The sequence below is a fragment of the Lithobates pipiens genome, unplaced genomic scaffold (genome assembly GCF_037356315.1).
Source record: "Lithobates pipiens isolate NorthernLeopardFrog02 unplaced genomic scaffold, aLitPip1_a1.2 Scaffold_13, whole genome shotgun sequence".
In the NCBI taxonomy this organism is placed as follows: Eukaryota; Metazoa; Chordata; class Amphibia; order Anura; family Ranidae; genus Lithobates; species Lithobates pipiens.
In genome coordinates this window covers 222,875,531-222,889,813 of record NW_027507718.1, presented here as the reverse complement: position 1 = coordinate 222,889,813, position 14,283 = coordinate 222,875,531, and the positions used below count along the sequence as shown (strand labels likewise).

Below are 14,283 nucleotides of genomic sequence, written 5' to 3'. Positions count from 1 at the left end.
ATCACAACCCCCCCCCACTGAAATCAATCAATGGGGGCTTGAAACTCCTACCACCACCATCCCATGAGGGAAAGAGGGGCCTTAAAACAGGCTATGCCATAGGCGTTCAAACACCATGTTATATAACGATTTTGTTATTTTACCAGGTGTTTCCATATCCAGCCACAGCAGTTGTCAACCTCACATAGACTTTTACTGGCTACTCGCAATGGGATTGGATCAGGGGCGGACTGACAACTCATGGGGCCCCCGGGCAACAGAAGATCATGGGGCCCCCTTGGTCTCCACACTCAAGCCAAACCTGCACAGGGAGACACTGGAGAGAGAACATACACACAGGGGGACACCAGAGGGAGAACGCACACACACAGGGGGGGACACTGGAGGGAGAATGCACACAGGACACTTACACAGCACACAGGGGGACATGCACACAGGACATGCACACAGGGGGACATGCACACAGCACAGGGGGACATGCACACAGGGGGACATGCACACAGCACAGGGGGACATGCACACAGCACAGGGGGACATGCACACAGGACATGCACACAGCACAGGGGGGCATGCATACAGCACAGGGGGACATGCAGACAGGAGGACATGCACACAGGGGGACATGCACACAGAGGGACATGCACACAGGACATGCACACAGCACACAGGGGGACATGCACACAGCACAGGGGGACATGCACATAGGGGGACATGCACACAGCACAGGGGGACATGCACACAGCACAGGAGGACATGCACACAGCACAGGAGGACATGCACACAGCACAGGGGGACATTCACACAGCACAGGAGGACATGCACACAGGACACTTACACAGCACAGGGGGACATGCACACAGGACACTTACACAGCACAGGGGGACATGCACACAGGACACTTACACAGCACAGGGGGACATGCACACAGGAGGACGTGCACACAGCACAGGGGGACATGCACACAGGAGGGACATGCACACAGGGGGACACATGCACACGGGGACACGCACACAGCACAGGGGGACATGCACACAGGGGGACACTCACACAGCACAGACGGACACGCACACAGGAGGGACACGCACACAGGAAGACACACACACAGCACAGGAGGACATGCACACAGGAGGACATGCACACAGGAGGACACGCACACAGGAGGACACGCACACAGGAGGACACGCACACAGGAGGACACGCACACAGGAGGACACGCACACAGGAGGACACGCACACAGGAGGACACGCACACAGGGGGACACGCACACAGGGGGACATGCACACAGGACACACACTTACACAGCACAGAACATGCACACAGGACACTTACACAGCACACAGGGGGACATGCACACAGCACAGGGGGACATGCACATAGGGGGACATGCACACAGCACAGGGGGACATGCACACAGCACAGGAGGACATGCACACAGCACAGGAGGACATGCACACAGCACAGGGGGACATTCACACAGCACAGGAGGACATGCACACAGGACACTTACACAGCACAGGGGGACATGCACACAGGACACTTACACAGCACAGGGGGACATGCACACAGGACACTTACACAGCACAGGGGGACATGTACACAGGAGGACGTGCACACAGCACAGGGGGACATGCACACAGGAGGGACATGCACACAGGGGGACACATGCACACGGGGACACGCACACAGCACAGGGGGACATGCACACAGGGGGACACTCACACAGCACAGACGGACACGCACACAGGAGGGACACGCACACAGGAAGACACACACACAGCACAGGAGGACATGCACACAGGAGGACATGCACACAGGAGGACACGCACACAGGAGGACACGCACACAGGAGGACACGCACACAGGAGGACACGCACACAGGAGGACACGCACACAGGAGGACACGCACACAGGAGGACACGCACACAGGGGGACACGCACACAGGGGGACATGCACACAGGACACACACTTACACAGCACAGAACATGCACACAGGACACTTACACAGCACACAGGGGGACATGCACACAGCACAGGAGGACACGCACACAGGACACTTACACAGCACAGGGGGACATGTACACAGGAGGACGTGCACACAGCACAGGGGGACATGCACACAGGAGGGACATGCACACAGGGGGACACATGCACACAGCACAGGGGGACATGCACATGGGGACACGCACACAGCACAGGGGGACATGCACACAGGGGGACACTCACACAGCACAGACGGACACGCACACAGGAGGGACACGCACACAGGAGGACACACACACAGCACAGGAGGACATGCACACAGGAGGACATGCACACAGGAGGACACGCACACAGGGGGACACGCACACAGGGGGACACGCACACAGGGGGACATGCACACAGGACACACACTTACACAGCACAGAACATGCACACAGGACACGCACACAGCACACAGGGGGACATGCACACAGCACAGGAAGACATGCACACAGCACAGGGGGACATGCACACAGCACAGGACATGCACACAGGACACTTACACAGCACACAGGGGGAATCGCACACAGCACAGGACATGCACACGGGAGGACACGCACACGGGAGGACATGCACACAGCACAGGAGGACATGCACACAGGACACTTACACAGCACAGGGGGACATGCACACAGGACACGCACACAGCACAGGGGGACATGCACACAGGGGGACACATGCACACAGCACAGGGGGACATGCACACAGGGGGACACTCACACAGCACAGACGGACACGCACACAGGAGGGACACGCACACAGGAGGGACACGCACACAGGAGGGACACGCACACAGGAGGGACACACACACAGGGGGACATGCACACAGGACACACACTTACACAGCACAGGACATGCACACAGGACACTTACACAGCACACAGGGGGACATGCACACAGCACAGGAGGACACGCACACAGGAGGACTTGCACACAGCACAGGGGGACATGCATACAGCACAGGGGGACATGCACACAGGACACACACTTACACAGCACAGGACATGCACACAGGAGGACATGCACACAGGGGGACATGCACACAGGAGGACACGCACACGGAAGGACATGCACACAGGGGGACATGCACACAGGACACACACTTACACAGCACACAGGGGGACATGCACACAGGGGGACATGCACACAGCACAGGTGGACATGCACATAGGGGGACATGCACACAGGACATGCACACAGCACAGGGGGACATGCACACACAGCACAGGGGGACATGCACACAGGACATGCACACAGCACAGGGGGACATGCACACAGCACAGGGGGACATGCACACAGGACATGCACACAGCACAGGGGTACATGCACACAGCACAGGGGGACATGCACACAGCACAGGGGGACATGCACACAGGACATGCACACAGCACAGGGGTACATGCACACAGCACAGGGGGACATGCACACAGGACATGCACACAGCACAGGGGGACATGCACACAGCACAGGGGGACATGCACACAGGACATGCACACAGCCAGGAGGACACTGTGGGATGGAGGGACCCGGGGCCCATGCATCTGTCTGTACCCCCCCCCCCATCACGTGTGGCGGCCCCCTGGTGTCTCGGCTTCACTCACCGAGTCACTGGATGCTGAGCCTGAGTCCTGAGACACTTCTAACAGCGCGCTGCTCCCCGGCGGCCCCTCCACTCTTTTCGTCGGTCCCAGGTCAGGTGATGTCACGATGCATACAGTACAAGCACCTGGCCTGGGATGGATGGGGGAAGGAGGGGCCGGCGGGGATCAGCGCACAGTTAGCATTTGCATCGCGGCATGTAATTCAGCCGCTGCAAGTGGCCTCTCATATGGCCGAGTCCGGGCCCCTAATGTCTGCGGGCCCTCGGGCGGCGCCCAAGTGACCGACTGGTCAGTCCGCCCCTGGATTGGATGGTGTGCCAGTACTTTCTACACATACCTAAATGCCAGAGCCTCATGCACCAGGGATAAATGCATATTGTGTATGAGTCCTTAGTAAAAGAGCAAGTGAATGTACCCAATACAGTCACAGGCAGCAATAAAACTTGACAGATGTTCTGACCCTTTGCTCTCCTTTCTTACCAAAGCAACAGAAGAAGAGAGTGGTGTGATGATCCAGTGACCACCAGTACTGCAGTTATGCATTATCCCCACACACTTTAAAGGTTTAACCACTTAAGCCCGATACCATTTGGCAGCCTAAAAACCAGGGGGCTTTTTACAATTTGGTTAACTGGTAATTGCGTGGTCATGCAATGTTGTACCCAAACTAAATTCCTTTTTTATCCCACAAATTTAGCTTTCTTTTGATGGTATTTGATTGCCTCTGCTATTTTCATTTTTTGCGTTATAAAAGGAAAAAGACCTTTTGTTATAAAAAAAATCCAATAAACTCAATTTTAGTCATACATTTAGTCCACAATGTATTCAGCCACATGTCTTTGGTAAAAAAAAAAATGTCAATAAGCGTATATATTTATTGGTTTGCACAAAAGTTATAGCGTCTACAAATTAGGGTACATTTTCTGGAATTTACACAGCTTTTAGTTTATGACTGCCTATCTCATTTCTTGAGGTGCTACAATGGCAGGGCAGTACAACCCCCCCCCCCCCCACACACACACAAATTACCCCATTTTTGGAAAGTAGACACTCCAAAGAAATTGCTGAGAGGCATGTTGAGCCCATTGAATATTGAATTTTTTTGTCCCAAGTGATTGACTAATGAAGAAAAATGTATTTTTTACAAAAAGTTGTCACTAAATGATATATTGCTCACACATGCCATGGTTATATGTGACATTGCACCCCAAAAGACATTCTGCTGTTTCTCCTGAGAACAGGGATACCACATGTGTGGGACTTTTCAGGGCCCTGTACGCTGCTAGGCTCCCGAAAACCAAGCATCTCCTTCAGGATTTCTAAAGGCATACATTTTTGATTTCACTCCTCACTACCTATCACAGTTTTGAATGCCATAAAATGCCAAGATGGCACAAACCCCCCCAAATGACCCCATTTTGGAAAGTAGACACCCCAAGCTATTTGCTGAGAGGCATGTTGAGTATTTTGCAGCTCTCATTTGTTTTTGAAAATGAAGAAAGAAAATATATATTTTTTTCTTTTTTAAATTTTCAAAACTATGTGACAAAAAAGCGAGATCTGAAAAATACTCACCATACCTTTTAGCAAATAGCTTGGGGTGTCTACTTTCCAAAATTGGGTCATTTGGGGGGTTTTGTGCTATCTGGGCATTCCATGGCCTCCGAAACTGTGATAGGTAGTGAGGAGTGAAATAAAAAATTTACACCCTTATGCCGCGTACACACGATCAAACAATCGGGTGGAAAAGTCCGGCAAACTCAAGTCTTTTTTGACAATACGGCGGACTTAGAAAGTAGTTTTGCACTCCAATCTTCCCTCCGGACTCGCATTTCGGCGGACAATCCGGCCGTGCGTATGCCAGTCCGCCGTACTTTTGAAATGAATGGACTTTTCCCGCCTGGAGAAAGGTCCGCTCATTTCGAGCGTGTCTCCAGGTAGGCGGGGCCCGCGAAGGAGACGTCGCTGGCCCCGCCACCTGGTATGGACTTAAAGGGGAACCCCAACGCCGAAAAAATCGGCATGGGGGTTCCCCCCAGGTCCACATCAGACCCTTGTCCGAGCACGCTACCCGGCCGGCCAGGAAAGGGGGGGACGAGCGAGCGCCCCCCCTCCTGTGCCGTACCAGGCGCGGCCCCCCCACCCCAAAGCACCTTGTCCCCATGTTGATGAGAACAAGGGCCTCTTCCCAACAACCCTGGCCGTTGGTTGTCGGGGTCTGCGGGTGGGGGGCTTATCGGAATCTGGGGGCCCCCTTTAATAAGGGGGCCCCTGGATACCGGCCCCCACCCTATATGAATGAGTATGGGGTACAATGTACCCCTACCCATTCACCTGTGAAAAAAAGTACAAAAAAACACAACACAGGGTAAAAATAGTTTATAGCACAGCTCCGGGGGTCTTCCGTCTTCGGGGGTCTTCTCACCGGACTCCTCCGCTATCTTCTGCTAGCTCTTTTGCTAGCGGAGGAGCCCGGATTTCTTCCTCGCCGCTGCCCCCCGAAGTCAGAAGAAGAGGCCGGCGGCGAGGAAGAAAGCCGGGCTCCTCCACTAGCAAAAGAGCTAGCAGAAGATAGCGGAGGAGTCCGGTGAGAAAACCCCCGAAGATGGAAGACCCCCGGAGCTGTGCAATAGACTATTTTTACCCTGTGTTGTGTTTTTTTTTGTACTTTTTTTCACAGGTGAATGGGTAGGGGGTACATTGTACCCCATACTCATTCATATAGGGTGGGGGGCCGTATTGGTCCGCTGAAAAAGTGCCGTGTGGGAAAGTAGCCCGTTCGGAAAGTCGGATGGACAGTCTGGCGGTAAGTCCGCCAGACTAAGTCTGTCGGATAGTCCGCTACCTGTGTACGCGGCATTAGAAAGCTTGAAGACGGTGCTTGGTTTTCGGGGTCCCGTATGTGGCTAGGCTCCCAAAAAGTCCCCCACATGTGGTATCCCTGTACTTGGCAGAAGCAACAGAATGTATTTTGGGGTGTAATTTCACATATGGCCATGGCATGTTTGAGCAATATATCATTTAGTGACAACTTAGTGCAAAAAAAATTGTCTTTTTTCCACAACTTGTGTCAAAATATAAAATATTCCATGGACTCAACATGCCTCTTGGCAAATAGCTTGGGTGTCTACTTTCCAAAATGGGGGTCATTTGGGGGGGGTTTTGAACTGTCCTGGCATTTTATACACAACATTTAGAAGCTTATTTCGCGAATCACCCACTCTTATAAGCACTTGAAGACAAAGCCCTTTCTGACACTTTTTTTTTCTACATGAAAAAAACATGTTTTTGCAAGAAAATTACTTTGAACCCCCAAACATTATATATATTTATAAAGCAAAGGCCCTACAGATTAAAATGTTGGGTGTTTTTTTTTTCACACAGTATTTGCACAGTGATTTTTCAAACGCATTTTTTGGAAAAAACACACTTTTTTAAATTTGAATGCACTAAAACACACTATATTGCCCAAATGTTTGATGAAATAAAAAAGATGATCCTAGGCCGAATACATGGATACCAAGCACAACATGCTTTAAAATTGCGCACAAACGTGCAGCGGCGACAAACTACATAAATTTTTAAAAGCCTTTAAAAGCCCTTCCAGATTACCACTTTAGATTTACAGGGAATGTAAATATCCCCTATGATAGCAATAGGTAGTGACAGGTACTCTTTTTTTGAAAAAAGTGGGGTCTATTAGACCCTAAATTACTCCTTTGCCCTCAAAGCATCCGACCACACCAAGATCGGTGTGATAAAATGCTTTCCTAATTTCCCAATGGCGCTGTTTATATATGGCGAAATCTAAGTTATGAAATGCTCGTAGCTTCTGGTTTCTTAGGCCATAGAGATGATTGGAGCCCTTCTGGTCTCTGATCAGCTTTATGGTCAGCTGGCGGAACCACAGCTGCATTTTCAGGTTTCCTGTTGGGACAGGAGAGCCAGAGAAAACCATGGAAGATGGTGGGGGGACGGACATTCCCTCCCACTGCTTGTAAATGCAGTCTAGAGGTTAATTAGCCACAAGGATTGCTTTTACATGAAAGCCAACTGCTGGCTGAAAAGAATGATGCCAAGATGATACCTAAACCCACAGGCATCATTCTGGTATAACCACTCAAAGTCCGGCAACATACCAGTACGTTGCTGGTCCTTGTTGGGCATATGTTGTCATCTTTTTTTTTTTCATGCAGCCTGTGATCAATGGATATGCCCACCATTAGAATACCTCCCTTCATCCACCCACTTGTAATAATGGGCATATATGCACCATTTTGTTTATATATTATATTGAGGTACTGAAATTTATTGGAGGCCGAAAAAAAAACGCACTTTACAATAAAAGATATTTTAGAAGAAAACCTGCCCAAAATACAAAAACATACTTTGTAATACTACACTCTCATTAAAAAACCCCTACTATGCAGAAATACGACAAAGCCTGCTGAGAAATGTTGTTTTCCAATTCTATTACAGAACTTCCAGAATGCAAGGTGAAATACAAAATAGTTTCACCCACCACCCCCTTCAGACAAGTTTAGTAGTATGTTTTCACAAAAAGTAATAAGTGAGAAAAATTTGAAAAATGATTTCCATTTTAACCTCTTCCCGACTGGCGCACGACGATGTACGTCGGCAGAATGGCACGGACAGGCAAATGGGCATACAGGTACGTCCCTTTGAATTTGCCGCCGTGCCACTGTGCGCAAGAGTGCCGATCGGGACCCCCGTGAGTCCGACCGTGGGTCCCGCGGACTCGATCGCCATGGGGATACCGGTGATCGTCTCACTGGGATACCCGCGATCGTCTCACAGGGAGGAGGAATGGGGAGATGCCGATGTAAACAGCATCTCCCCTTTCTGCCTAGCAACAAGTGACACTGATCTCTGCTCCCTGTGATTGGAGCAGAGATCAGTGATCTGTAAAACACAGCCACGCCCCCCACAGTTAGAAACACGCCCCTAGGACACACTTAACCCCTACACCTCCTGGTTAACCCCTTCACTGCATTTGTATAGCACTGATTGCTGTATAAATGACAATGGTCCCAAAAATGTGTTAAAAATGTCTGATGTGTCCGCCATAATGCCGCAGTCACAATAAAAATGAATAAAAATTAATAATAAAAAAAATGAATAAAAATGCCATAAAACTATCCCCTATTTTGTAAACGCTATAACTTTTGCACCACCCAATCAATAATCGCTTATTGCAATTTTTTTTACCAAAAATATGTAGAATGCGTATCGGCCTAAACTGAGGGAAAAAAATGTTTTTTTTACATATTTTTGGGGGATATTTATTATAGCAAAAGGTAAAAAAAAATTATGCGTTTTTTTTCAAAATTGTCGCTTTTTTTGTTTATAGTGCAAAAAATAAAAACCGCAGAGGTGATCAAATACCACCAAAAGAAAGCTCTATTTGTGGGAATAAAAGGACATCAATTTTGATTGGGAGCCACGTCGCACGACCGTGCAATTGTCAGTTAAAGCGCCGCAGTGCGGAATCGCAGAAAGTGTTCTGGTCTTAAGCCAGCATAATGGTCCGGTCTGAAAGTGATTAATGGAGCAAAGTTTGAAAAAATGTATCATGTTATGTTAAGGCAGTTAGACTTCAGCTGTACTTTTTTTGTAAATTACTTTTTATTAAGTTTTATGACATACAAACAAACAATAACCCGCATAAAGCGGAAACCACCTAGCAAAACCCACAACAAATTCAAAAAGGGTAATAACCCAGCCCTGGTATAGTCTTGCCTAGACAGATATGCCCACTACATTACCCTCCAGCTGGAGGTGCGATTTATAGCGATTTAGTGCAGTGACTCCCCACTTTATCGTACAGGAGAATGCCTGCTTATGTCCTTCCCTCCCCGATGCCCCCATTCCCTCACCAGGAGAAACAGTAACCTCTAGGTATATGAGGAGGCCGTCCATTGAGACAGCCTCCTCACCCATCTTTGCATTAGTTGGTAAAGTTAGCCCGCACTCCTCTACCACTCCAAAAACATTTCCTTCTCAGCTGTATTTTAAAGTGTTACTAAACCCACAACAGTAAAAACCAGTCTGTATATGCAAAGCATGCTGGTTATACTCACTGCGGAACCTAGGGGGTTAATCCTCTGCATTATGTAAAAAGGCTACTTGTATGCACAGATCCTCCCCTCCCTGCACTGTCCCCCTGGACAAGTTTGGCTAAGCCTTTGGAGTCAAGCTGCACATGCTCAGTTTGGTGTGTATAACTAGAGAGGTTTTTTTTTTGTTTTTGTTGGGAGAGTGCATGTGATCAGCACTGGGCCAATCAGCACTGTCCAGACAGAGGGTCAGGAGCCCTGCAACCTCATAGAACAGCTCAGGGCATTCATATGAAAACTCCTCCTACAAGCTTCACCAGCAACCAATAGAAATCACAAGACTGCTATATACTGCTGATGAGAAAAGGTATTTAGCAGTTTATATTTACTAAAATAATTGCATTTCCATGTTCTGTGTACTGTGGGAGACCAGATTTAGTGAATGCTGGGTCCTGGGTTTAGTAACACTTTACGTACTGTCAAGTAACAGTACATAGAGGAATACAGAATGACAACCCTGGTGACAGTATATAGAAAATAGAAACCGGTGAAAACATCCATCCTTAAAGCGTGAACATCTTTAAAAAAAAGAGTCCATATTCATTATGTAATCTGTGATCTATCTGAAAAATAACCCACACATACTGACTTCAGTGTTCCACTACCAGTGAGAAAATCATGTTTGTTTTTTTTAGCAGAAGCAAATGAGCCCTGCAAAATGAAGTTATGCACACAAATGGATCAACCCTGGATATCAACCCTGGATATCAGACCAATAAGTTCTGCAATAAACACTCAACAGCAAATAATGAATAAATCTCAATAAATACACCAAACATGAAATGAAGGAAGGCGCATAGTGTAATCCAGTAAAAGGATAATATTTATTGGATTAAAAGCACGAGGGTGCTCACAAAGATGTGAACAGCATAAAAACACAGCATTGCTTGATCAGCCTGCCAAGCTCTTCTCAACGTATTTTGTCACAAGAGATGTTGTGAGGGGCTAGTGCATGAGATGCTGGGAAAAAATGTCCCCTTAATTGAAACATCAGGGGTCTAGGCACTCTTACATATGGATGTCTCACATCTACAGCAGCAGTAAATAGAATGGCCAACTTCTCTTGAGTGAGATATTTATTAGGACGAAAAAAAAAGTATGTCCAATTGCTGTTGCTCGCCTTTGAGACGTGCGAACACCAGTGGGCCTCCCTGGTCCTCTCTCCTTTTACCTCTTTCATGCAGTTTTACATAAATCACCCAATCTGGCAACTGAAGCTTGCATGTTTTTATCCAATATGTGGAAAATAATCAGAGGATGGCTGTATTGTGCCTGTAGACATGGACTCGTACATTATAGTACTCTAAACCAGCCATTCTAAGGCAGGGTTTCATGCAACCCTGGGGTTCCTCCAGAGGTTGCCAGGGGTTCCTTGATATGTGGCTAACTGTCCACCCATGTGAAGGTGCTTGCGTAATTCCAGGTCCAACACCAATTGGCAGAGCCAGAGGCATAACTGTAAGGGTGACATTCTGACCACCACCATAAGGAAAGCATTCTTCCCACTGCCCAACACCATCGTAAGGGCCATTTTTTCCAATGACCACCAATTAACTAATCTTAGCAGAGATTTCCTGAGACCTGAAAATTATTGCAAGGGTTCCTTTTGGGGTAAAAAGGCTGCTCTAAACTGTATGAGATGCTTATGCTTATTTAGCACGGTGGAACCGAATTTAATAATGCGTGCAAATATGTATATATAAAAAAAAAAAGATCTTTCAAATACATATGTATTTTATTGTATTGTATTACTTAGCATCTTTTCTCTTTCCAGAAAACTAATGAACATTGCCTTCAATGAGATGAACCCTTTCCCAATGAAACATATAAGAAATCGCCGAGATATGCATTTGGTGAAAGTCAAGGCAGACCTAGATGAACTCGAAAAGATAAAACAGGAATATTTTAGGCAAAAGGAAGAGCTTGGAAGTGCCGATAATGACTTGGGAGTTAGTGAGGATGAAGATGATACTTGAACATTAATAAGGAGCAATTTCTAGTTGCTTAAAATGGGCATTAAAAACTAGTTTGATGCATATTATAATGATTAAAATATATGCCTCTAACGATTCTCAAGTCACTATGTACAAATTACTGTAAGCAAAACTACAATACATGGTGTTTTGCAACTCTGGATGCTGTATGTCATTCAAAGATATTCCAATATTTAATATTAGTCTGTAAGTACTGTAAATACTTTTTATATCCCATTGTAAATTATGTATATAGAAAGAAACGCACATCCACTAGTGAACAGAAATCGCGGATGCGTGCTTTCTTTCTATATACATACACTTCTAGCTGAGTATTCAGGCTATTTAAGTAGCAGCACTGTTCACGTATTTTTATTTTTTTTTATCCTTTTGGGATAGCGCAGATATATCTTTTTACCCATTGTAAATTATGCTCATATTACATTCTGTCCATAAAATATGAAATACTGTTTGAGCTTTATCATTTTGACAAGTTGGAGTAACCAAAATGATGTTGGCAAAGATTTTGACAAACTTAAATTACTAATTTTCATTCAGTAAAACATCCACTTATGGCATTGCATTTTAGTATACGTTTCAAAGCACTTGTTGGGTATCCAGTGAGCCACAATCCAGTCAAGTTCCTACACCCCAAACTCGCTCATCCATGTCTTTATAGACCTTGCTTTGTGCACTGGTGTGCAGTCATGTTGGAACAGGAAGGGGCCATCCCCAAACTGTTCCCACAAAGTTTGGAGCACGAAATTACCCAAAATGTTTTGGTATGCTGACACCTTAAGAGTTCCTTAAAAGTTCCCTTCACTGAAACTAAGGGGCCAAGCCCAACCCCTGAAAATCGAACCCACACCATAATCCCCCTCCCCCCCCCCCCCCCCACCAAATGATTTGGACCAGTACACAAAGCAAGGTCCATAAAGACATGGATGTATAAGTTTGGGCTGGATGAACTTGACTGGCCTGCACAGAGTTCTGACCTCAACCTGATTGAACACCTTTGGGATGAATTAGAGCAGTGACTGCGAGCCAGGCCTTCTTGTCCACATCAGTGCCTGCCTTTACAAATGCGCTTCTGGAAGAATGGCCAAACATTCCCATAGACACGCTCCTAGACCTTGTGGACAGTCTTCCTGGAAGAGTTGAAGTTGTTATAGCTGCAAAGGGTGGGCCAACTCAATATTGAACCCTACGGACTAAGACTGGGCCAACTCAGTGTTAAACCCTACAGACCAAAACTAGGATGCCATTAATGTTCATGTGTGTGTAAATATAGTGTATATGCAGTATAATTTAACAATACTAATCATCATTATTTATTATTAACAATGTGTCATGTCTTATTCAAACTTAATTCCATATGATATGATACAAGTATCCAACTTAAAGAGGAAGTAAACCCTGATGGGTTTACTTCCTCTTTGATTCCCTGCAAAGGTAAAATATAATGGACTACTATGCATTGCATAGTAGCCCATTATGTGTCACTTACCTGACACAGGAGCCAGCGAAGTCACCGCTGTCCGCTGTAGTTCCGACCATCCATCTTCTTGGTGGGTCTCCGTGGGTCTCGCTGCTCCGGCGCTGTGATTCACCGGAGCAGCAACGACGTCACTCCCACGCGTGCGCACGGGAGCCGACACTCACGGCATATCGCCACGATCTGCGGCTTACCCAGTGCGCCTGCGCTGGCTGTCTTCAGGTAAATATCTTCTAAACCGTATAGGTTTAGGAGATATTTCTTGGACCTACAGGTAAGCCTTAATCTAGGCTTACCTGTAGGTCAAAGTGGTTTACAACCACTTTAAAGTGATTGTAAACCATCAACTTTTAAAACAACCCTTTCAGTTTAAAATAAAAATGAATAGCAAAACATTTTTGTATAGATATAAAAAACATAAATTCTGTAACTTTTTCCCCTTTTTTTTTTATAAGTGATCTCTTTCCCTCTGTTCTCAGCTGCATAGGAACTAGGTGGAGGAGAAGCAGCAGATACTAAGCTTCCCAGTAAATGGCTATGCATCGGGGGCATGTCAGGACAAATCTGATCATTGGAGGAGAGAACACGTTCCCAGCATAGCTAGAGAATTTACCATGTTGTGCTCTCCTGCTTAGCCTGGTCAGTTTTTAATAGGAGTGCAGAGGGATTGGCAGGAACACCGGGGATTTCACATAAAGGAAGCAATACAAAGAGAAGATGATATTTTCTCATACAAGTACATGGTATAGCAGACACATATCAAAAATGAGAAATGTCGGCGTAACAAACGTTCTAAGTATCCAGTATATTTCATCCCTGCTTAACATATAAAAATGATCACAGCCCCTCACTGTACAGTCAATACTTTCTATTACCTGGACTTTAAATGATTCTAAATGTGACTTATGGTGTGTTACAAAATGTCTTGCCACATTTGAGTTTTCCCTGTCCTAATATTAGAAGGATGATCCCTCATACAATTACAAAAGTGTCTTGTTGTCCTACCCACACATTGTTTTTTACGCAATGACGTACACTATATAATTTGGTAAGTCA

The 14,283-nt window shown here is 46.6% G+C and overlaps 1 protein-coding gene across 4 annotated transcripts in view; it reads left to right on the top strand.

Annotated features, from left to right (window-relative positions):
- The window catches only part of TBC1D2 (TBC1 domain family member 2), a 101,466-nt gene extending 88,390 nt beyond the window's left edge, over positions 1-13,076 (top strand). For 3 of the 4 annotated variants that reach the window (XM_077476253.1, XM_077476254.1, XM_077476252.1), the window contains exon 14: positions 11,534-13,076. In XM_077476253.1, coding sequence (XP_077332379.1) covers positions 11,534-11,735 — 202 coding nt within the window. In that variant the 3' untranslated portion in view covers positions 11,736-13,076. Of the gene's footprint in view, positions 1-10,394; positions 11,495-11,533 lie in introns of those variants that run through there. The other variant, XM_077476255.1, reaches the window with a different exon arrangement.
- The last annotated feature ends 1,207 nt before the right edge of the window (positions 13,077-14,283 follow it).